Source organism: Anomaloglossus baeobatrachus, chromosome 3 (genome assembly GCF_048569485.1).
Source record: "Anomaloglossus baeobatrachus isolate aAnoBae1 chromosome 3, aAnoBae1.hap1, whole genome shotgun sequence".
NCBI lineage: Eukaryota > Metazoa > Chordata > Amphibia > Anura > Aromobatidae > Anomaloglossus > Anomaloglossus baeobatrachus.
The window spans coordinates 46,174,019-46,199,325 of NC_134355.1; the positions used below are offsets into that span (position 1 = coordinate 46,174,019).

Here is a 25,307-nt window from a genome sequence, read left to right on the forward strand (position 1 = left end):
GGGCATGTGCCATCAAAGGAGGGCGCAGGTACATACAATATGCACCGCTCCCCCAGCCCATCACCGCGGTGCGGTTTAAGCACCACAGTGATGGACAGTGGCTGTGCATCTTATATGAGCCGGAGATCTCCCGCTGCCTCCACCAGCCTGCCTCAGCCCCCATCACCGCTCCAGAGCTGCCCCCACCTCCCCTGGGCCCTGCAGTATATAATCTGTATATTCGGATTATAAAACGCACCCCCTACTTTCCCCCAAAATTTGGGGGAACAAGAGTGTGTCTTATAATCCGAAAAATACGGTAAAATGCTTTTTACTGAAACTGTATTGTAAAAAAATCTGAAAATGCAATAAATAAAAAAATAAAGGCCCCAAAAAAGGTGTCAATATTTTTTTAAATTAGTCTAACGAGATTAAAATCGATGGGTGGTGGGGGATTTAAACCTCTCGGCTGTTCAATGCACACGTTGCGGCACATTCATGTTTTACTTTGAAGACTGCTGCAGATTGCCCCACACATGCCGTTGTGATCGGAGGACAAGCCCGGCTGTTACTGGATATGGGGTAACGTGGCAAAAGCCAGGATTAGAGAGAACTCAAATCACATCCATTTAACCCCATAGATGGCACAGTCAATAGCAGCAGAGGGTCTGTCACCCATGAACAAAACCCTTAAAACACAATCCTGGGGGGAAGAGGTGTTGTGGTGGCAGCGAGGACCCTGATGAAGACCACCAGTTTGCCCCCTCCAGCCCTCCGATGTGCACTACCCCACTTGTCATCCTTAACTCTCACCTATCCTAAAGTGATCATCAATGTTCCCAGCGAATATGGCTTCATAATCCTCGGGCCGTTTCAGATTGGGAGGCCTGTCCCCTGGATCCGAGCCAAACTCTTTCTTGAATCTCTTCTTGTTGCTCACTTCTATCTTTTCGCCAGACCCCTCCAGAAGGGTAATTAAAAGCTGCACCACTCGCAGGGCAGATTCACGGAACGGCAGGACTATGAGGACCTGCGGAGAGTAAAGCCATTGGGAAAAATTAAAAAGTAGCAGCCAACACATTATAAAAATCTATCGGACGGCACTTCCAGCTGTTGGGTGTGAGGGGTCCCTTTGGCCCCTCCATAGCTATGTCTATCTGCAACGTTATATAGTAGATGAAGTATAGGACTGTGGACATAACTAAGGCGAACACAATGGAGATAGTCATCCCTGACATATCCTATGGCGCCCCCTTATATGCTTTGGGTTCCCTCTAAGCACGTCCACCTAATATGTCCAGTGCTGGTGGTCGCACATGCTCAGTCCCAATTTAGAGCGCTCTCTCCAATTGTACAGGTCACAAAGTGAAAATCCAAAATAGAATAGGCGCCTTTTTACCAACACTGAATACTTTAGATGGACGTTCTGCAAAGAAATCAAAAGAACAGCAGGGGGCGCTGTAACAGAAATATCTAGACATATGGATGATTTTTAAAGGGAACCTGTCAGGTGCAATATGCATTCAGAACCACAAGCAGTTCCGGCTGCATATTGCTAATCCCTGCATCTAAAAGCATTGATAAAGAGATCTTTATAAAGAAGGGAATTTTGTTTACTTACCGTAAATTCCTTTTCTTCTAGCTCCTATTGGGAGACCCAGACAATTGGGGTGTATAGCTTCTGCCTCCGGAGGCCACACAAAGTATTACACTTTAAAAAGTGTAACCCCTCCCCTCTGCTATACACCCTCCCGTGCATCACGGGCTCATCAGTTTTGGTGCCAAAGCAGGAAGGAGGAAACTTATAAATTGGTCTAAGGTAAATTCAATCCGAAGGATGTTCGGAGAACTGAAACCATGAACCAAAAGAACAATTCAACATGAACAACATGTGTACACAAAGAACAACAGCCCGAAGGGAACAGGGGCGGGTGCTGGGTCTCCCAATAGGAGCTAGAAGAAAAGGAATTTACGGTAAGTAAACAAAATTCCCTTCTTCTTTGTCGCTCCATTGGGAGACCCAGACAATTGGGATGTCCAAAAGCAATCCCTGGGTGGGTAAAAGAATACCTCGATAAAAAGAGCCGAAAACGGCCCCCTCTTATAGGTGGGCAACTGCCGCCTGAAGGAGTCGCCTACCTAGGATGGCATCTGCCGAAGCAGAGGCATGTACCTGATAGTGTTTCGTGAAAGTGTGCAGACTCGACCAGGTAGCCGCCTGACACACCTGCTGAGCCGTAGCCTGGCGTCGCAATGCCCAGGAAGCATCTACGGCTCTGGTAGAATGGGCTTACAGCCCTGCAGGAATTTGGAAGCCCACAAGAACGGTAGGCTTCAAGAATCGGTTCCTTGATCCACGGAGCCAAGGTTGACTTGAAAACCTGAAATCCCTTACTCTGGCCCGCGACGAGGACAAGAGCGCATCCGACCGGCGCCGGGGCGCCGTGCGAGAAATGTAGAGCCGGAGTGCTCTCACCAGATCTAATAAATGCAAATCCTTTTCACATTGGTGAACTGGATGAGGGCCCAAGGGTAAGAAGATATCCTGCTTGAGATGAAACGGGGATACCTTAGGGAGAAAGTCCGGGACCGGACGCAGAACCCCTTATCCTGGTGAAACACCAGGAAGGGGGCTCTGCATGATAGCGCTGCTAGCTCAGACACTCTCCTGAGTGATGAGACTGCCACTAGGAAGGCCACCTTCTGCGAAGGGCGAGATAGAGAGACCTCCCGCATCGGCTCGAAAGAAGGGAATTTTGTTTACTTACCGTAAATTCCTTTTCTTCTAGCTCCAATTGGGAGACCCAGACAATTGGGTGTATAGCTACTGCCTCCGGAGGCCACACAAAGCATTACACTTAAAAGTGTAAGGCCCCTCCCCTTCTGCCTATACACCCCCTGTGGGATCACGGGTTCCTCAGTTTTAGTGCCAAAGCAAGAAGGAGGAAAGCCAATAACCGGTTTAAGAACAAATTCAATCCGAAGGAACATCGGAGAACCGAAACCAGTCAACATGAACAACATGTGTACCCGAACCAACCAAAATCCCTAAGCAAACAGGGCGGGTGCTGGGTCTCCCAATTGGAGCTAGAAGAAAAGGAATTTACGGTAAGTAAACAAAATTCCCTTCTTCTTTGTCGCTCCATTGGGAGACCCAGACAATTGGGACGTCCAAAAGCAGTCCCTGGGTGGGTATAATAACCCCTCGTGATAGGACCGTAAAAACAGCCCTACCCTACAGGTGGGCCGTCGCCGCCTGAAGGACTTGTCTACCTAGGCTGGCGTCCGCCGAAGCGTAGGTATGCACTTGATAGTGTTTGGTAAAAGTGTGCAGACTCGACCAGGTAGTCGCCTGGCACACCTGCTGAGCCGTAGCCTGGTGTCGTAATGCCTAGGACGCACCCACGGCTCTGGTAGACTGGGCCTTCAGCCCTGAGGGAACCGGAAGCCGAGCAGAACGGTAGGCTTCAAGAATTGGTTCCTTGATCCACCGAGCTAGGGTGGATTTGGAAGCTTGCGACCCTTTGCGCTGACCAGCGACAAGGACAAAGAGTGCATCCGAGCGGTGCAGGGGCGCCGTGCGGGAAATGTAGATCCTGAGCGCTCTCACGAGATCCAACAATGCAAATCCTTTTCACATTGATGAACTGGATGAGGGCACAAGGAAGGCAAGGAGATATCCTGATTAAGATGAAACGGGGATACCACCTTAGGGAGAAACTCCGGAATAGGTCGCAAGACCACCTTATCCTGGTGAATCACCAGGAAGGGAGATTTGCATGACAGCGCTGCTAGCTCGGACACTCTCCGGAGAGACGTGACCGCTACTAGAAAGGCCACTTTCTGTGAAAGGCGAGAAAGGGAAACATCCCTCATAGGCTCGAAAGGCGGCTTCTGAAGAACAATTAGAACCCTGTTCCGATCCCAGGGCTCTAACGGCCGCTTGTAAGGAGGGACGATATGACAGACCCCTTGCAGGAACGTGCGTCCCTGAGGAAGTCGTGCTAGGCGCTTCTGAAAAAATACAGATAGCGCTGAGACTTGCCCCTTGAGGGAGCTGAGCGACAAACCTTTTTCCAACCCGGATTGCAGGAAGGAAAGAAAAGTAGGCAAACTAAATGGCCAGGGAGAGACTCCCTGAGCAGAGCACCAAGACAAGAATATTTTCCACGTCCTGTGGTATATCTTGGTGGAGGTAGGTTTTCTGGCCTGTCTCATGGTGGCAATGACCTCTTGAGACAATCCTGAACCCGCTAGGATCCAGGACTCAATGGCCACACAGTCAGGTTCAGGGCCGCAGAATTCTGATGGAAAAATGGCCCTTGAGACAGCAAGTCTGGTCGGTCTGGTAGTGCCCACGGTTGGCCTACCGCGAGGTGCCACAGATCCGGGTACCACGACCTCCTTGGCCAGTCTGGTGCGACGAGGATGGCGCGGCGGCAGTCGGACCTGATCTTGCGCAGCACTCTGGGCAACAGAGCCAGAGGTGGAAACACATAAGGAAGCCGGAACTGCGACCAATCTTGAACTAAGGCGTCTGCCGCCAGAGCTCGGTGATCGTGAGACCATGCCATGAAAACTGGGACCTTGTTGTTGTGCCGAGACGCCATTAGGTGGACGTCCGGCATCCCCCAGCGGCGACAGATCTCTTGAAACACGTCCGGGTGAAGAGACCATTCCCCTGCGTCCATACCCTGGCGACTGAGGAAGTCTGCTTCCCAGTTATCCACGCCTGGGATGTGAACTGCGGATATGGTGGAAGCCGTGTCTTCCACCACGTCAGAATCCGCCGGACTTCCTGGAAGGCTTGCCGACTGCGAATTCCTCCTTGGTGGTTGATGTATGCCACCGCTGTGGAGTTGTTCGACTGAATACGGATCTGCTTGCCTTCCAGCCACTGCTGGAAGGCTTGTAGAGCAAGATACAGTGCTCTGATCTCCAGAACGTTGATCTGAAGAGTGGACTCTTGCTGAGTCCACATACCTTGAGCCCTGTGGTGGAGAAAGACTGCTCCCCACCCTGACAGATTCGCATCTGTCGTCACTACCGCCCAGGAGGGGGGTAGGAAGGATTTCCCTTTCGACAATGAGGTGGGAAGCAGCCACCATCGAAGAGAATCCTTGGCCGCCTGAGAGAGAGAGAGACGTTGCTGTCGAGGGACCTCGACCTCCCGTCCCATTGGCGGAGAATGTCCCATTGTAGTGGACGCAGATGAAACTGCGCGAAAGGGAGTGCCCCTATTGCTGTCACCATCTTCCCTAGGAAGTGCATGAGGCGTCTCAAGGGGTGTGACTGACCGTAAAGGAGAGATTGCACCCCTGTCTGCAATGAACGCTATTTGACAAGCGGAAGCTTCACTACCGCTGAGAGAGTATGAAACCCTATGCCAAGATATGTTATCGACTGGGTCGGGGTTAGATTCGACTTGGAAAGGTTGATGATCCCCCCGAAACCCTGGAGGGTCTCCAGCGCCACGTTCAGGCTGTGTTGGCATGCCTCTTGAGAAGGCGCCTCGACCAGCAGATCGTCTAAGTAAGGGATCACGGAGTGTCCCTGAGAGTGTAGGACTGCAACTACAGCTGCCATGACTTTGGTGAAGACCCGTGGGGCTGTCGCCAGACCAAAAGGCAGGGCTACGAACTGAAGGTGTTCGTCTCCTATAACGAAGCGTAGAAAACGCTGATGCTCTGGAGCAATCGGTACGTGGAGATAAGCATCCTTGCTGTCTATCGATGCTAGGAAATCTCCTTGAGACATTGCGGCGATGACGGATCGGAGGGATTCCATCCGGAACCGTCTGGTTCCCACGTGGTTGTTGAGAAGCATTAGGTCCCGAACGGGACGGAAAGACCCGTCCTTTTTTGGTACCACAAACAAATTGGAGTAAAAACCGTGACCTTGCTCTTGAAGAGGAACAGGGATCACCACTCCTTCCGCCTTTAGAGTGCCCACCGCCTGCAGGAGAGCATCGGCTCGGTCGGGAGGCGGAGACGTTCTGAAGAATCGAGGTGGAGGACGAGAACTGAACTCTATCCTGTACCCGTGAGACAGAATGTCTCTCACCCAACGGTCTTGGACCTGTGGCAGCCAAATGTCGCCAAAGCGGGAGAGCCTGCCACCGACCGAGGAGACCGGAAGTCATGAGGAAGCCGCCTTGGTAGCGGGTCTTCCGGCTGTCTTTTTTGGGCGTGACTGAGCCCGCCAAGAATCTGAACTCCTCTGATCCTTTTGAGTCCTTTTGGACGAGGATAATTGGGACCTGCCCGAACCTCGAAAGGACCGAAACCCCGACTGTCCCATCCTCTGTTGGGGTTTGTCTTGTCTGGGCTGAGGTAAGGATGAATCCTTACCCTTGGACTGTTTTATGATTTCATCCAAGCGCTCACCAAACAGCCGGTCACCAGAAAATGGCAAACTGGTTAAACATTTATTTTTTTTTTGGAAGCAGAATCTGCTTTCCATTCCCTTAACCACAAGGCTCTGCGTAAAACCACGGAGTTAGCAGATGCCACTGCCGTACGGCTCGTAGAGTCCAGGACAGCATTAATCGCGTAAGACGCAAATGCAGACATTTGAGAGGTTAAGGATGCCACCTGCGGAACAGATGTACGTGTGACCGTGTCAATCTGTGCAAGACCAGCTGAAATAGCTTGGAGTGCCCATACGGCTGCGAATGCAGGAGCAAACGACGCGCCGATAGCCTCATAGATGGATTTCAACCAGAGCTCCATCTGTCTGTCAGTGGCATCTTTAAGTGCAGCCCCATCCTCCACTGCAACTATGGATCTAGCCGCAAGCCTGGAGATAGGGGGATCCACCTTGGGACACTGGGTCCAGCTCTTGACAACATCAGGAGGAAAGGGATAACGTGTATCCTTAAGCCGTTTGGAGAAACGCTTATCTGGATAAGCGTGGTGTTTCTGGACTGACTCTCTAAAGACAGAATGGTCCAGAAAAATACTTAATTTCCGCTTGGGAAATCTGAAATGGAATTTCTCCTGTGAAGCTGACTCCTCCACTTGAGGAGCTGGGGGAGAAATATCCAACATTTTATTGATGGACGCGATAAGATTGTTCACTATGGCGTCACCATCAGGAGTATCTCGGGATCAGAATCCTGATCAGCTATTTCCGGCTCATCACACAGAGAATCCTCCTGCTGAGAGCCTGACCAGTGATATGATGTAGGGGGCCGCTCATAGCGAGCTCTCTTAGGCTGTCTGGGACTGTCGTCCGTGTCAGAGCCGTCACCCTGGAATGCATGGGACACCTCCGGAGCCCGGAGCTGTTCCAAATGAGGGGGACCAGGGGACAGTGATTCAACCGTGCCCATGGTCTGCGTTACTGGTCTAGACTGCAAAGTTTCTAGGATTTTAGTCATAGTCACGGATAATCTATCAGCAAAGCTGCAAACTCTGTCCCCGTCACCTGGACAGTATTCACAGGTGGTTCTCCCTGGGTCACCTCTAGCAGAGGCCCCGGCCGAACAAGTGCCACAGGGGCCGAGCACTGCACACAATGGGGGGTCAGTGGAACCTGCCGGTAGAGTAGCCCCACATGCGGTACAGGCAGCATAGAAAGCCTGTGCCTAGGCACCCTTGGTTTTGCGGACGACATGCTGTTGTCTCAGAGCAATCCAAGAGGGTATATAGTGAAGAATTACCAGCGCCAGTACAGTGCAATGTATAGCATAAAAATACAAATGAACACTGCAGCACAAGTGGGGTAGGCACCAGAGGTGTCGCTTACCGCCCGCTGAAAGCGGGTGTGTGGTCGCTAGAATCCCGTGCCTGGGTCTCCCATAACTTGTCTCCCCTTCTCCAGCTCAAACAGCACGTCAGGAATGGCTGCCGGCGTTCAGTGAAGAGGGGCGGACCGTGGGCGTGCCTCAGACGAAGAGCGGGAAACCAGCGTCTCACTGTGTTCAGTGTGAGGGCTGGAGTATGTAAAGTAAACTCCAGCCCTCGGCGCTGACGTTCTGCACAGCGTCCCGCCCCCACTCTGACTGGCAGGCCTGGGGGCGGGAACGAAACGAACTAGGCCGGAAAAAGCCGGGGACTGTAGTAGTAAGCGCGGCCGTCAAATATGCACGGCGAGCGCGGAAGTCCCCGGCGAACCACAAGTCCCAGCCGCGCCGCAGTTAAAACTGACAGCAGCGGCCGGCGCGACCGTTTCCAAACCATTAACTCCTTCAGCTAGCTGAAGATAGCGTGGCACACGCGCACAGCGCTATTGTCCCGGCCGCACTAACACACCCAGCAATGCTGGTGTGTGTGTGCGCGATTTGCTCGGGGACACAGAGTACCTTAATGTAGCAGGGCCATGTCCCTGACGATACTCAGCTCCATGTCCAGCAGATCCCAGGGGCTGTGGATGGAGCACGGTCTCAGTGCCTGGAGACCGGTAAAATCCCACTTCACCCAGAGCCCTAAGGGGGATGGGGAAGGATGCAGCATGTGGGCTCCAGCCTCCGTACCCGCAATGGGTACCTCAACCTTAAACACCGCCGACAAAGAGTGGGGTGAGAAGGGAGCATGCTGGGGGCCCTAGTATGGGCCCTCTTTTCTTCCATCCGACATAGTCAGCAGCTGCTGCTGACTAAACAGTGGAGCTATGCGTGGATGTCAGCCTCCTTCGCACAAAGCTTGAAAACTGAGGAACCCGTGATCCCACGGGGGGTGTATAGGCAGAAGGGGAGGGGCCTTACACTTTTAAGTGTAATGCTTTGTGTGGCCTCCGGAGGCAGTAGCTATACACCCAATTGTCTGGGTCTCCCAATTAGGAGCGACAAAGAAAATGGCTTCTGAAGAGTCGTCAGCACCCTGTTAAGATCCCAGGGTGCGAACGGGCGCTCGTAATATGGGACTATGTGGTCAACCCCCCTGCAGGAACGTGCGGACCTGCGGAAGCCTGGCTAGACGCTTTTGAAAAAACACGGAAGCGCCGATACTTGTCCCTTGAGAGAGCCGAGACAAGCCCTTGTCCATTCCGGATTGAAGAAGTGAAAGAAAGAAGGGAAAAGTGGAAAAGGCAAACGGCCAGGGAGGAAAACCCTGATCAGAGCACCAGGATAAGAAGATCCTCCAAGTCCTGGGCTAAATCTCGGCGGACGTTGTTTCCTTGAGATAACCCTGATGACGCTAGGGGCCAGGGCTCAATGGCCACACCATCAGGATGAGGGCCGCAGTATTCAGATGGAAAAAAGGCCCTTGAGACAGCAAGTCTGGTCGGTCTGGGAGTGCCTACGGTTGACCCACCGTGAGGTGCCACAGATCCGGGTACCACGATCTCCTCGGCCAGTCTGGAGCGACGAGGATGGTGCGGCGGCAGTCTGACCTGATCTTGCGTAACCCTCTGGGCAGTAGAGCCAGAGGAGGAAATACATAAGTCGAAACTGCGACCAGTCCTGAACTAACGTGTCTGCCGCCCGAGCTCTGTGATCCTTGGACCGAGCCATGAATGCCGGGACTTTGTTGTTGTGCCGAGACGCCATTAGATCGACGTCCGGTGTTCCCCAGCGGCAACAGATCTCTAGAAACACGTCCGGGTGAGGAGACCATTCCCCTGCTTCCATGCCCTGGCGACTGAGAAATCTGCTTCTCAGTTTTCTACGCCCGGGATGTGAACTGCGGAGGTGGCGGAGGCTGTGGCTTCCGCCCACAGCAGAGTCCGCCGAACTTCTCGGAAGGCTCGACGACTGCGTGTGCCGCCCTGGTGGTTGATGTACGCAACCGCCGTGGCATTGTCCGACTGACTTCGGATCTGCCTGCCTTCCAGCCACCGCTGGAACGCCTTTAGGGCTAGAGACACTGCCCTTATCTCCAGAACATTGATCTGAAGGGAAGACTCTGTCGGAGTCCAGGTTCCCTGTGTCCTGTGGCGGAGGAAGACCGCTCCCCACCCTGACAGACTCGCGTCCGTCGTGACCACAGCCCCGGCTGGGGCCGAAAAGATTTGCAAGGGAAAAAGAGGCGTTCTTGTTTAGGGACGTCGATCTGTCCCATTTGCGGTGTCCGATAGAAGCGGACGCAGACGAATCTGCGCAAGGGAACTGCCTCCATTGCTGCCACCATCTTCCTTAGGAAGTGTGTGAGGCGCCTTAAGGGGTGTGACTGGGTCCGAAGGAGAGAGTGCACCCCTGTCTGTATTGAGCGCTGTTTATGCAGCGGAAGCTTCACTATTGCTGAGAGAGTATGAAACTCCAACACGAGGCATGAGAGTGTAGGGCCGGCACCACTGTTGCCATGACTTTGGTGAAGACTCGACCTGATGGCGAAACGCAGGAAGCGTTGATGCTCTGGTGCAATCGGCACATGGAGATAAGCATCCCTGATGTCGATTGATGCTAGGAAGTCTCCTTGGGCCATCGAGGCGATGACAAAGCGGAGAGATTCCATCCGGAACCGTCAGGTTCTCTGTCTGTTGAGCAGTGTGAAGTCCAGAACGGGGCGGAGTGATCCGTCCTATCTTGGTACCACGAACAAGCTGGAGTAAAAACCGTGACTACGTTCTTGAAGGGGAATGGGGATCGCAACTCCTCCTGCCGTCGGAGTGTTCACCGCCTGAAAACGTGCATCGGCTCGCTCGGGGGGCGGAGATGCTCTGAAGAAACGAGTCAGAGGACGAGAACTGAGCTCTATCCTGTAACCGTAAGACAGAATGTCTCATCCATCGGTCTTGGATATGTGGGGACCGCTCCCCTGACCTGGACCGCCCTGCAGAAGAGGTTCTCTGGCTCTTCTGTGGCCTGTTGGACGATGAGGATTGGGACCTAGCTGAGGGTGCTGAGGTCTCCAAGAGCTTCTGGAAGCAGAATCTGCCTTCCATTCGCGTAGCCACATGGCCCTGCGGACTGCCACCGGAGTGGCGGATGCTACCGCTGTACGGCTAGCCGAGTCCAGGACAGCATGCACGGCGGAGGATGAAAATACCGACGCCTGAGACGTCAAAGACGCTAATTGCGGAGCAGAGTATGACCGCATTAATCTCAGACCGAGCAGCTGAGATAGCCTGGAGTGCCCACACTGCTGCAAAGGCTGGGGCAACGGACGCGCCTATGGCTTCATAGATGGATCTCATTAGGAGCTCTGCCTGTCCGTGGCATTCTTGAGCGTTGAACCGTCAGCCACTGCTACTACTGATCTAGCCGCCAGTCAAGAGACTGGAGGGGCACCTTGGGACACTGAGCCCAACCCTTAACAACGTCAGAGGGGAAGGGACAACGTGTGTTATAAGGCGTTTAGTAAAAACGCTTGTCTGGGAAAGCCCTGTGCTTCTGGACAGCATCTCTGAAGCCTTGAGAGCCACGTCCGGACAGAGTCCTGGGTTGCGACCTCTGCCTCGTCCTCTATAGAGTCCTCAAGCTGAGACCCTTGATGAAGTCGGGGAAGATTCTAAGCAAGGCCGCTTAGCCGGTCTGGGACTGCGGTTCATGCTGGAGTCCACCACGTAATAACTAGAGGCCACCCCAGGAGCACGCTTCGTCGCAGACCGAGAGAGGCCTGGGGGCGATCCCGCAGTGCCCGGGGCCTGTGTAAGGGGCCGGTCTGGACTGCAAGCTCCAAGTATCTTAGCAGACCATTTGTCCATAGCCTGAGTCATGGATAGTGAAAATGACTCAGAGTTTCTCAGCAAAAGCTGCAACTCTGTCCCTGCCGCCTGGACAGGGGACGCCGGCGGAGCTCAACCAGTGCCCCCGGCTCCGGCTGAGCGAGTGCCACATGGCCCGAGCAATGTTCACAGTGATCACTGAGGGATACATATGTACAGTCGAACTGTGAAAATGCATACAAACATTATATATCTATATATACAGTTCAGCACTCTAGGGGGCCCAGCACCGAGAAGAAGCCCCCTGGCGTACCGACCGCTCAAGCAGTGTGTGCTGCTTAAAAACATGGCTGTCGGCGTTTACAGTGGAGGGGGGAGCCGTGGGCGTAACCCCAAAAGTGCGGGAATCTGGTGCCCCGAGTGAAACGTGAGGGGGGCGGAGGACAGCCGAGTGTGCTCCAGCCCTCACTGTCGGCCTCAGACTGACCGTCCCGCCCTTCCCCCTGACTGGCAGGGCCGGGGGCGGGAGTTTAAGGCGCTAGGCCGCAAAAGCCGGGGGCTAGAGTTAAAACCGCGGCCGGCAAGCAGGCGCGGCCGGCGCGGTAGTCTGTACTAACCCCGCAGGCGCTGCCAAGTCTGAGGCTAAGGTGCTCCCTGCACCGTCCCCAAGGGGACACTGAGTACCTTGCGGGGATCAGTGTCGTAGAGTGATTAGTGAGGGGGGCGGAGGACAGCCCAGTGTGCTCCGGCCCTCACTGTCAGCGTCAGCCCGACCGTCCCGCCCTTCCCCCTGACTGGCAGGTCTGGGGGCGGGAGTCTAAGGCACTAGGCCGCAAAAGTCGGGGGCTAAAGTTAAACACCGCGGCCGGCAGGCAGGCGCGGTCGGCGCGGTAGTCCCGTACCAACCCCGCAGTCGCTGCCAAATCTGAGCCAAGGTGCTCCATGCACCGTCCCCAAGGGGACACCGAGTACCTGTGCGGGGATCTGTGCCGTAGAGTGCTTAGTGAGGGGGGAGGAGGACAGCCAAGTGTGCTCCAGCTCTCACTGTCGGCGTTAGACCGACCGTCCCGCTCTTTCCCCTGACTGGCAGGGCCGGGGGCGGGAGTGTAAGGCACTAGGCCGCAAAAGCCGGGGACTAAAGTTAAAACCGCAGCCGGCAAGCAGGCGCGGTCGGCGCGGTAGTCCCGGCGTCATACCAATCACCGCAGTCGCTGCAGCGTCTGAGGTCAAGGTGCTCTATGCACCGTCCCCAAGGGGACACAGAGTACCTGTAGATGCAGGGCCCTGTCCCTGAGATACTCCGTCTCCTGTCCGGCAGAATCCCACAGGGGCTGCGGAGGGAGGCCGGTCCCAGTGCCTGGATGACCGGATAGGATCCCACTTCCCCAGAGCCCCTAAGGGATGGGGAAGGAAAACGGCATGTGGCTCCGGCCTGTGTACCCGCAATGGGTACCTCAACCTTAACAACACCGCCGACTTAGTGGGGTGAGAAGGGAGCATGCCGGGGGCCCTGTTAGGGCCCTCTTTTCTTCCATCCGATATAATCAGCAGCTGCTGCTGACTAAAATGTGGAGCATTGTGTGAGTGTCAGCCTCCTTCAACACAAAGCATAAAAACTGATGAGCCCGTGATGCACGGGAGGGTGTATAGCAGAGGGGAGGGGTTACACTTTTTAAAGTGTAATACTTTGTGTGGCCTCCGGAGGCAGAAGCTATACACCCCAATTGTCTGGGTCTCCCAATGGAGCGACAAAGAAAAGTATTTTTCTTTGTCGCTCCATTGGGAGACCCAGACAATCAGACAATTGGGTGTATAGCTACTGCCTCCGGAGGCCACACAAAGTATTACACTTTAAAAAGTGTAACCCCTCCCCTCTGCCTATACACCCTCCCGTGCATCACGGGCCCATCAGTTTTATGCTTTGTGTTGAAGGAGGCTGACACTCACACAATGCTCCACATTTTAGTCAGCAGCAGCTGCTGATTATATCGGATGGAAGAAAAGAGGGCCCCTAACAGGGCCCCCGGCATGCTCCCTTCTCACCCCACTGAGTCGGCGGTGTTGTTAAGGTTGAGGTACCCTTTGCGGGTACACAGGCTGGAGCCACATGCCGTTTTCCTTCCCCATCCCTTAGGGGCTCTGGGTGAAGTGGGATCCTAACCGGTCATCCAGCCACTGGAATCGGGCTCCCTCCGCAGCCCCTGGGGGAATCTGCTGGACAGGAGACTGAGTATCGTCAGGGACATGGCCCTGCATCTCCAGGTACTCTGTGTCCCCTTTGGGACGGTGCATGAAGCACCTTGGCCTCAGACGCTGCAGCGACTGCGGTGTGGTTTTTTTTTTGACCGGGACTACCGCGCCGACCGTGCCTGTTTGCCGGCCGCGGTTTTTACTTTAGTCCCCGGCTTTTGCGGCCTAGTGTATTAAACTCCCGCCCCTGGGCCTGCCAGTCAGGGGGAAGGGCGGGACGGTCGGTATGACGCCGATAGTGAGGGCTGGAGCACACTTCGCTGTCCTCCTCTCCCCTCACTGATCACTATGGGGCACAGATTCCCGCACTTTTGTGGTTCCGCCCTCGGCTCCCTCCTCCCCTCGGAACGCCGGCAGCCATTGTTATATGGGTCTCAGTATGATTCTGCCGGTGGAGGATCTCAGAATGTACTCTGCAGCTCTGGGAGAGGGGGTTCCTAACCGGTCGCCATGCACTGGGACCGGGCTCCATCCGCAGCCCCTGGGGGATTCTGACGGACAGGAGACTGGACATCATCAGGGACAGAGCCCTGCATCCATAAGGTACTCTGTGTCCCCTTTGGGGACGCTGCATGCAGCACCTGGGTTACAAACGCCGCAGCTGTTGCTGTGTGGTTTGTGAGACCGGGACTACCGCGCCGACCGCGCCTGTTTGCCGGCCGCGTTTTTAACTTTAGTCCCCGGCTCTTGCGGCCTAGTACCATATTCTCCCGTTCCCGGGCCTGCCAGTCAGGGGTAACGACGGGACGGCCGACTGGACGTCGGCAGTGAGGGCTGGAGCATACTTGGTATCCTCCTCCCCCCTCACTGTGCACTGTGGGGCACCAGTTTCCCAATCGGGTGCTGGCCCCCCTTGGGTGCCGAAGTGTATATATATATATATATATATATATATATATATATATATATATATATATATATATATATATATATATATATATATATATATATATATATATATATATATATATATATATATATATATATATATATATATATATATTTATATGGTATATGATTTCACTGTTCGGCAGCACTATTTGCTTTTGGCTATATACCCTCGCTGATTACTAAGAGGTGACAACAGCAGGTCGTCCGCAAACAGTAAGGGTGCCAAGGCACAGGTTTTCTTTCCAACCTGTACCTCTTGTGCGGCTATATTGCCGGCAGGTTCCACCTATCATTGTGTACAAATGCTTGGCCCCTGGGGCACTCACTCAGCCGGAGCCTCCGGCACTGGTGGGACCCTTGGCTCAGGTGGTACCACTGGTTTCCACTGCACAGATGGCAGGGACAGAGTTTGCACGTTTGACTGAGCAACTCTCTGAGTCGCTTTCACATCCCATGGCCCAGTCTATGAACAGAGGGGCTGCTAAGATACTGGAAGCTTTGCAGTCCAAACCGGTAACACAGGGCCAGGGCGCTGTGAGTTCATCGCTCCCAGGCCCCTCTGGGTCGGTACAACAAGGGGCTCCTGGGGTAACACCCAGATCCCACGGTGAGAACTCCGACACGGACCGCGGCCGCAGACAGGCTAACCGGGCTCGCTGGGAACCTTCCACGACTTCATCACGCTGTTCGGGGTCTCAGCTTGAGGACTCTCGGGAGAATAAAGCGGAGGTCGCAGCTCAGGGCTCTGACCCTGACGTTGCTCTCAATCTGGATACACCTGAAGGGGACGCCATAGTAAATGACCTTATAGCGTCCATCAACCAGGTGCTAAACCTCTCTTCCCCATCTTCTCCTATGAAGGAGTCGGCTTCACAGCGGGAGAAACACCAGTTTAGGTTTCCCAAATGTACACGGAGTGCGTTTTTCGATCACTCTAACTCCAGGGAGGCTGTCCAGAAGCACAGAACTTTCCGGACAAGCGCTTTACTAAGCGCCTTAATGACACACGTTACCCTTTCCCCCCTGACGTAGTTAAGGGTTGGGCTCAGTGTCACAAGGTGGATCCTCCAGTCTCCAGGCTGGCGGCTAGATCCGTAGTATTAGTGGCAGATGGTTCATCTCTCATGGATGCCACTGACAGGCAAATAAAGCTTATGATGAAATCCATCTATGAAGCCATAGGCGCATCTTTTGCTCCGGCCTTCGCAGCCGTGAGGGCACTCCAAGCTATCTCAGCTTCTCTGGCTGAGATTAATGCGGTTGCACGTACCTCTGCCCCGCAGGTTGTGTCCTTGGCTTCTCAAGCGTAGGTTTTTTCGTCCTTCGCCATGAAGGCCGTTCCTGGACTCTGCGAGCCGTACAGCGGTAGCATCCGCCAATTCGGTGGCAGCCCGCAGGGCCATGTGGCTACGTGAATGGAAGGCAGAATCTGCTTCCAAGAAGTTCTTAACCGGTTTGCCATTGTCTGGCGACCGTTTGTTTGACGAGCAATTGGATGAAATTATGGAACAGTCCAAGGGAAAGGCCTCGTCCTTGCCCCAGTCCAAACCAACCAGACCTCAGCAACGAAAAATACAATCGAGGTTTCGGTACTTTCGGTCCTCAGCCAAGTTCCGTTCCTCCACGTCCAACAGGTCAGAGGAGGGCCAGAGGAACTCTTCTGCATGGCGGTCTAAGTCACGTCTTACAAAGACCGCCGGAGGAACCGCCTCCAAGGCGGCTTCCTCATGACTTCGGCCTCACCAAGACCGCGTCCTCGGTCGGTGGCAGGCTCTCCCGCTTTTGCGACGCCTGGTGGGCACATGTCCAAAACCGATGGGTGAGAGACATTCTGTCTCACGGTTACAGGATAGAGATCAGCTCTCGTCCTCCGACTCGTTTCTTCAGAACATCTCCGCCCCCCGAGCGAACCGATGCATTTTTTTTCAGCCGGTGAACTCTGACGGCAGATGGAGTTGTGATCCCCGTTCCGCTTCAAGAACGTGGTCGCGGCTTTACTCCAACTTGTTCGGGGTACCAAAAAAGGACGGATCATTCCGTTCAGTTCTGGGCCTCATTCTGCTCAACAGACACGTGAGAACCAGACTTTTTCGGATGAAATCTCTCCGCTCTGTCATCGTCTCGATCCCAAGGAGACTTCCTAGCATCAATCGACATCAGGGATGCTTATCTCCATGTTCTGATTGCACCAGAGCATCAACGCGTCTTGTGTTTCGCCATCCGGGACGAACACTTTCAGCTCGTGGCTCTGCCTTTCGGCCTGGCGACAGCCCCACGGGGCTTCACCAAGGTCATGGCATCAGTGGTGGCGGGCCTACACTCTCAGGGACACTCGGTGATCCCTGTCTTAGACGATCTCCTAAGTCAAGACACCCTCCCGGGTGGCATGTCAACTCGGTCCGAACATTGCTCTGGAGACTCTCCAGAGGTTAGGGTGGATCATCAATTTCCCAAAGTAAAAATTGACACCGACCCAATCACTGACTTACCTCTTGATGGAGTTTCATTCTCGCTCAGAGATAGTGAAGCTTCCGCTGGACAAACAGCGTTCGCTGCAGACAGGGGTGCACTCTCTCCTTCGGGCCCAGTCACGCCCCTTGAAGTGCCCCACGCGCTTCCTAGGGAAGATGGTGGCAGCAATGGAGGCAGTTCCCTTTGTGCAGTATTCATCTGCGTCCACTCCAATGGCACATTCTCCGCAAATGGGACAGGAGGTCGACGTCCCTAGACAGGAACGTCTCTCTTTCTCTGGCAACCAAAAACCTCTCTTCAGTGGTTGCTTCTTCCCACTTCTTGTCGAATGAAAAATCCTTCCTGCTCCCATCCTGGGTGGACGAGAGTGTCGGGGTGGACAGCGGTCTTCCTCCACCACAGGGCTCAGGGAACCTGGACTCCCACAGAGTCCTCCCTCCACCGGGGGGGTCACTCAGAAATCCCCCGCGCTGGCTACCAGTACGTCACAATCGGGGGGTAACAAGTGGGGGTCACCCCTCCTTTATACCTCCCGACCGACAGACAGAGCACGTGATGCGCTCTCTAGCGCCCCTCTTATAGTCAGGCCAATTATGGAATTGCCCGACAATAAGCAAGGAGGCCGCTATACTACTTATGCCGATTATTGAAGGGTCCCCGGTGAGAGTAGGGTATATATTCCCCCGACCTCCGCGGGCGGAATATATAAAATCTCCCCGAATCTCACTGGCCTCCCCACAATAATCCTTGGCACAAACTCGCTGCCACCAACTGCTTCACGGTAACTATTAGCCGAACACACAGACGTGGGATTCAAGATCGAGATAACAGAACAGCCCAAGATTAATTATATAATTTAATCAGCCTAAAGCACACTAGAACTACAATATATACAATAGGGAATCTACAGAATATACATATGTCAGAGTACAGTTACAATCAAAGCATGGGTTACAAACAGGCATACACAGTTCCAGCAGTTACCTTGTTGCGTCTGGCCACAGGGGGGCGCTGTACCCAGGTTTCTAGGATCCTTCCCACAGATGTTTCCTACACGTGCCCCCAGCGAAAAGAACCCTGGAAAATGGCCGAAGTAGGGTTATCAACCTGGGCAAATCCAGGTCCCCTCCTACCTTAGTGACCTCAGAGGGAGCACTGCTCCACCCCTGGCTTGAGTTATGGACAATCCACAACATGGAATATGGGCCATAACTTTGCCTGGGAGCGTCGTAGGCGGACGCCAATGCTCTCATTGTGACAGTTATGAATTTAGCTACAGAACGAGGGGACTCATGACCTGTCTGCCAGTTCCCCATTGGCTGATATCACGCCTGGGGCATTTCCCAATGTCCTGCTCCCATAAAAAGGGTGTGCCGGCATCGTCCGCATGCGGAGACACCATTTTTATGGTTGCCATATTTATCGGAAATATGGCTTGCGAGATATGAACCATTTTTTACTGGAGTCGTTCTGTCTGCTAGTTCCATAGCCTTGCTAATGAGATACAACTCTTGTTACAGGGTGACGGCAGGGAGTCATCCTGTGTCCATTGTTCCCACACCACCTCATCTCCATATCACAGGAGATGGCCATGGGATTTGTTGCTAAACCAGTTGTGTGAAGGAAAGGGGGGGGTGACACCAGGAGAGGGCTTCCTGACATACTTGAATATCATGATTTATCGTCATATCTCCGGATTTACCTCACACCTCCCCCCTTTTGAGGGCGCTAGGGGGCAGCACACTCCGGTGTTCCCCCGTGCGCCCGTCCGCGACCTCTCCTTGTCGGGACAGCCCGTCTGCGTTACCGTGGTCACGGCCCCTTTTGTGGCGAATGGTGAAGTTGTATTGCTGGAGCGCAAGGCTCCATCGCAACAATCGCCCATTCGTCCCAGAGACGGTGTGCAACCAGCTGAGGGGATTGTGGTCCGTCTCCACGATGAAGTGGCGCCCGTATAGATAGGGTTGCAGACGCTGCAGGGCCCACACTATGGCCAGGCACTCCTTCTCCATCGTGGAATAGGCAACTTCCCTTGGTAACAGCTTCCTGCTCAGGTACAAGACTGGGTGCTCTTGGCTCGCAGAGTCCACCTGGCTGAGCACCGCACCGAGGCCGAAGTCACTGGCGTCGGTCTGTACTACAAACGGCCGCGTGAAGTCGGCTGCCTGTAGCACGGGCGGGCTGGACAGGGCGTCCTTTAGGGCCCGGAAGGCTGTCTCGCAGTCCATTGTCCAATCGACTGCAGAGGGCAGCTTCTTCTTGGTGAGGTCCGTCAAGGGCTTTGCCAGGCTACTATAGCATGGAACAAACCTCCTATAGTACCCAGCGGTCCCCAAGAAGGACATCACCTGCTTCTTGGTCCTGGGGGTGGGCCAGGATGCGATGGCTTCCACTTTCTCAGGCTCGGGCTTCAGTGTTCTCCCACCTACCCGGTGACCGAGGTACTGGACCTCGCTCATGGCCAGCTGACACTTTCCCGGCTTGATGGTCAAACCTGCCCGGTGGATCCGCCTGAGCACCTGTGCTAGATGCTCTAGGTGGTCCTCCCAGGTGGGACTGAAGACGGCAATGTCATCCAGGTACGCGGCCGCGTACCCTTCAAGTCCCTTGAGCAGGGTGTTGACCATCCGCTGGAAAGTGGCAGGGGCATTCCTCATCCCGAATGGCATCACCGTGGACTCGTACAGTCCAAATGGGGTAATAAAGGCAGAGCGTTCCCTGGCCTTGCGAGTCAGGGGGATCTGCCAATATCCCCGGCTCAGATCCATGATGGTCAGGTACTGAGCCCCGGCCAACTGATCGAGCAGGTCATCGATGCGTGGCATTGGGTACGCATCGGCGACCGTGACCGCATTGAGCCCCCTGTAGTCCACGCAGAACCGCGTGGTTCGGTCCTTCTTAGGGACGAGGACTACAGGCGAGGCCCAAGCGCTGTTGGATGCCTGGATCACCCCCAGCTTCAGCATCTCGTCAATCTCCTGGCGCATGTGTTGCTGCACCTCCAGGGAGACCCGATATGCTGAACGCCGGATCGGGGGATGATCCCCAGTGTCCACGTGATGGACAGCCAAGTCAGTCCTTCCGGGCTGGTTGGTAAACAACCCCCGGAAGGGGAGGAGGGTGGCCCACAGCTGGGACCGTTGGTCCTCCAAGAGCTGGTGGCCAACCTCCACATCCTCAATGGATCCGCCTGCCCTAACCTGGGCTAGCATATCCAAGAGGGTTTCCGCTTCTCCCTCCTCGGGCAGGTTGCACACGGGGAGCGCACATGCCTCCCGCTCATGATGTGCCTTCATCATGTTCACATGGACGGGCTTCCGCCTTCCACGGGCAGGGTCCAGGGTGACCAGGTACGTCACAGGGTTGAGCTGCTGGTACACGAGGTATGGGCCTTCCCAGGCTGCCTGAAGCTTGTCCTGTGGTACGGGGACCAGTACCCACACCTTTTGACCCACTTGGTAGGTCCTCTCACAAGCGTTCTGGTCGTACCAACGCTTCTGATCGGCCTGGGCTTGAGCCATATTGTCGTGTACCAGTTGCGTCAAGGCCTGCATTTTGTCCCGGAAGCGCATGACATACTCGATAACCGACACTCCAGGGGTGGCCAAATCCCCTTCCCAAGCCTCTTTCACCAGAGCCAGGGGGCCCCGCACACGTCGCCCGTACAGGAGCTCAAACGGTGAGAATCCTGTTGAGGCCTGTGGAACCTCCCGGTAAGCAAATAACAGGTGTGGGAGATACCGCTCCCAGTCACGCCCATGGGAGTCGACCAACATCTTAAGCATCTGCTTTAAGGTGCCATTAAACCGCTCGCACAGGCCATTAGTCTGTGGATGGTACGGGCTGGCCACCAGATGTCGCACCTGGACTTGCTTACAGAGGGCCTCCATCAGCTGGGACATGAATTGGGTCCCCCGGTCAGTGAGCATTTCCTGGGGAAAACCCACTCGGGAGAAAATCTCCAGCAATGCGGTGGCCACCTTGTCAGCCCGAATGGACGACAAGGCCACTGCTTCTGGGTACCGGGTGGCATAGTCCACTACCGTCAGTATGAAGCGTTTCCCGGAGCTGCTGGGGATGGCCAGCGGGCCGACCAGATCCACAGCCACCCTCCTGAAAGGCTCATCGATGATTGGCAGAGATACTAGTGGGGCTTTGGGGTGTGGCCCCGCCTTCCCCACTCTCTGACAGGTTTCACCCGAACGGCAGTAGGCAGCCACATCGGCCCCCATTTTTGGCCAGTAGAAATGCTGGTTTAACCTGGCCTTGGTCTTAGCGATCCCTAGGTGTCCGGCCATCGGAATCTCATGTGCGATCCGCAACAACTCCGTCCGGAACGGATAGGGTACCACCAACTGTCGGTCCCTGGGCCACGCCTCCGGTGAACCCTGCTGGACCGTGGCCCGGTACAGCCGTCCTTGGTCCCAGACCACTCGCTCCGGGTCCGAGTCCGAGGGAGGCTGTGCCGCCTGCTCCTTAAGAGCTTTCAGGCTGTCGTCAGCTTCTAACGCTGCCTGAAACCCCTGACTAGATGTGGCCAGAATCGACGAGACTGTCACATCTTCAGTCAGTACCCCGGGACCTGTGTCCTGGCCTCCACCTGACTCGGCTGCCACTTGGTCAGAAGGGGAAGAGCTATCGGACCTCCGGGAGGCCCCTTGGCTTCCAGCACTCCCACTGCGGGTGACAGCGGCCACAGCCGCTGCGACCGTGGGTCGTGCCTGCTCCTCCTCCGTTCCTGACCAAGTCGCCGGTTCAGGCAGACCTACCTGGCTTCCTGACACCCCGGTTGTGGGGGAACCATGCACCGAGATCTTACCTGGGAGCACTTCCGCTCCTGGACCGGCCCCAATCTCACCTGCCTGTTCCCCTCCTGCAGCAACAGAACCCCGCTGTGAAATCTCTGGGGACCCCACATTTGCTGTGGTAGCCCCCACCCCACACACTGGTCCTCCCCCTGCAGCACCCTGCTCTCTGCTTATCCCTGCAGAGGGCAACAGATCCCAGCTCACAGGCTGGTTACTTGTAGAGGCATTGTCACACCTTTCTCTGACCCCCTCCCCTCCTGTCACAGCTGCAGCTGCGTGTGTGTCTATGGTGTCTGTGCAAGCAGAAATATCAGAGTTCACTCCCTCCTCCCTTACATCATTCATAGATAACACATTAACATTGTCAGGAGTCATGTCAGTACTGGCTGAAGGTTCAGCCCTTGGGGGGGGCCCAAACTGGGAGGTTATCTGCCCCAAATCTGTCCCAAGTAGCACGTTTGCAGGGATCCGATCAGTTACCCCCACCTCCCTCACCCCCCGCCCTGCGCCCCAGTCCACATAAATGTCAGCAACAGGCAGCGCCGGGTCAGTGCCTCCAATCCCGGAGACAGCGAGGGTTTTTCCAGGGATCAAGTCTTGGGGGGACACCATCTCAGGCCGCACCAGAGTCACCTCCGAGGCGCTGTCTCGCAGTCCTATGGTCACAGACCGGCCGACGGTGACAGGTTGGAAGCTGTCCAGGGACCTACCACCACCCCCACCCACACAATACACCTTGGGCGGCCCTTGGGACGGGGACGGAGCCGGGGCCTTGGGACGCTGAGGGCACATGGCCTTGAAGTGTCCAGGTAGGTTGCACTGGTGGCACCGTCTTGGTTCCGCCACGGGCCTGGAGAGGGGAGTTGAGGGGGACACCCCCTGCAGTCTAGGGGCAGGTGGGGCAGTCGCAGAATTCATCTTACCCCCTCTCCAGGTGCTGCTGGTGGCCGCTCTCCTGGCCTCAGGGGCCCGGTTGTTGGTGTAGTCATCGGCAAGGGCAGCTGTAGCCGTGGACCCCTTTGGCTTCTGGTCTCGGATGAACTGGCGGAGATCCTCAGGGCAGTTCCACAAGAGTTGCTCCGTGATGAACAAGTCCAGGATCTCCGGTCCGGTGGAAAGCTGCAGGCCTTGGGTCCAGTGGTCGGCAGCTCGGGCAAGTGCCCGCCGGTGGTCAGCCCAGGAGTCCTTTGGTCCCTTCTGTAGGCTCCGGAACTTCTTGCGGTAGGACTCTGGAGTGAGGTTGTACTGTTGGATCAGGGCCCGCTTGATGGTGTCGTAGCCCTGATCTGCCTCAGCAGGCAAGTCCCCAAGGATATCCAGGGCCTTACCCCTTAAACGGGGGGTCAGGTATTTGGCCCACTGGTCCTTGTCCAGATGGTGCTGCAAGCAAGTCCGTTCAAAAGCAGTCAAGAAAGAGTCCAAGTCTCCATCCTTCTCCAGCACTGGGAAGTCCTCAACACGGACCTTTGGAAGTTTGGTGTCTCGAAGGTCACATGTGGCTGATGAGGGCCGGAGCTGAGCTAGCTGCAGCTGGTAGTCACGGTCTGCCTGTCGCTCTCGCTCTTCACGCGCTGCCTGCCGCTCTCGCTCCGCAGCCTCACGCTCTGCGTGCCGCTCCGCAGCCTCAGCGTCACGCGCTGCCTGCCGCTCTGCCCTGCGCTCTGCCAGGAGTTCCTTGTAGCCCTTCTGGTCTCCAGCCTGGAGAAGGGCCATAGCCATTTGAAGAAGGCTATCCGAGCCTCCCAGGCTCGGTGGAATGGCACGTGGTGATCTGCGGCACGCTGCAGAGCTAGGCGATTCACTGTCCCTTTCAGAGCGGAGGGCTGGCATCTGGCTCGTTGAGGAACCTTGGGTGAGCTCCTCCTCATCTTGTCCAGCAGTGCCAGGTTGCGCAATGTCCTCGGCAGAACGGTTTTCTGGCGTCGAGCTCCTGGAGGACTCGTGGGCAACCTCCTCATTGCTGTCCACAGCACCGTCCTCCCTCTCTTCGGCTCCTGCCTTAGCATTGGCCAGTTGCATAGCTCTGCTCCTGGTGCCATCAGCCATTCTTGCAGACTTTTGGTCACTGACACAGAACTGACACCTGATGCCTCCACACACCTTACAGTATCTGCACTCTGACACTCTAGTGTTGAGCTAGTCTGAAGACCCCAGCAGCCACAGCTGCTGCAGGCAGTCTTTAGTGTCTGGGAGTATGGGTCTCACACTCACACACACTATTATCTCGATCCCACCGCTATGCCACCAATATGTCACAAACCACCGGGGGGGTCACTCAGAAATCCCCCGCGCTGGCTACCAGTACGTCACAATCGGGGGGTAACAAGTGGGGGTCACCCCTCCTTTATACCTCCCGACCGACAGAGAGCACGTGATGCGCTCTCTAGCGCCCCTCTTATAGTCAGGCCAATTATGGAATTGCCCGACAATAAGCAAGGAGGCCGCTATACTACTTATGCCGATTATTGAAGGGTCCCCGGTGAGAGTAGGGTATATATTCCCCCGACCTCCGCGGGCGGAATATATAAAATCTCCCCGAATCTCACTGGCCTCCCCACAATAATCCTTGGCACAAACTCGCTGCCACCAACCGCTTCACGGTAACTATTAGCCGAACACACAGACGTGGGATTCAAGATCGAGATAACAGAACAGCCCAAGATTAATTATATAATTTAATCAGCCTAAAGCACACTAGAACTACAATATATACAATAGGGAATCTACAGAATATACATATGTCAGAGTACAGTTACAATCAAAGCATGGGTTACAAACAGGCATACACAGTTCCAGCAGTTACCTTGTTGCGTCTGGCCACAGGGGGGCGCTGTACCCAGGTTTCTAGGATCCTTCCCACAGATGTTTCCTACACGTGCCCCCAGCGAAAAGAACCCTGGAAAATGGCCGAAGTAGGGTTATCAACCTGGGCAAATCCAGGTCCCCTCCTACCTTAGTGACCTCAGAGGGAGCACTGCTCCACCCCTGGCTTGAGTTATGGACAATCCACAACATGGAATATGGGCCATAACTTTGCCTGGGAGCGTCGTAGGCGGACGCCAATGCTCTCATTGTGACAGTTATGAATTTAGCTACAGAACGAGGGGACTCATGACCTGTCTGCCAGTTCCCCATTGGCTGATATCACGCCTGGGGCATTTCCCAATGTCCTGCTCCCATAAAAAGGGTGTGCCGGCATCGTCCGCATGCGGAGACACCATTTTTATGGTTGCCATATTTATCGGAAATATGGCTTGCGAGATATGAACCATTTTTTACTGGAGTCGTTCTGTCTGCTAGTTCCATAGCCTTGCTAATGAGATACAACTCTTGTTACAGGGTGACGGCAGGGAGTCA

The 25,307-nt window shown here is 55.0% G+C and overlaps 1 protein-coding gene across 1 annotated transcript in view; it reads right to left on the reverse strand.

Annotated features, from left to right (window-relative positions):
* Nucleotides 1-25,307, reverse strand: part of UTP25 (UTP25 small subunit processome component) — a 57,317-nt gene that overhangs the window by 14,783 nt on the left and 17,227 nt on the right. Inside the window, exon 7 of the mRNA XM_075339172.1 lies at nt 793-1,009. Within this exon, the coding sequence (XP_075195287.1) occupies nt 793-1,009 (217 nt within the window). The remainder of the gene's footprint in view (nt 1-792; nt 1,010-25,307) is intronic.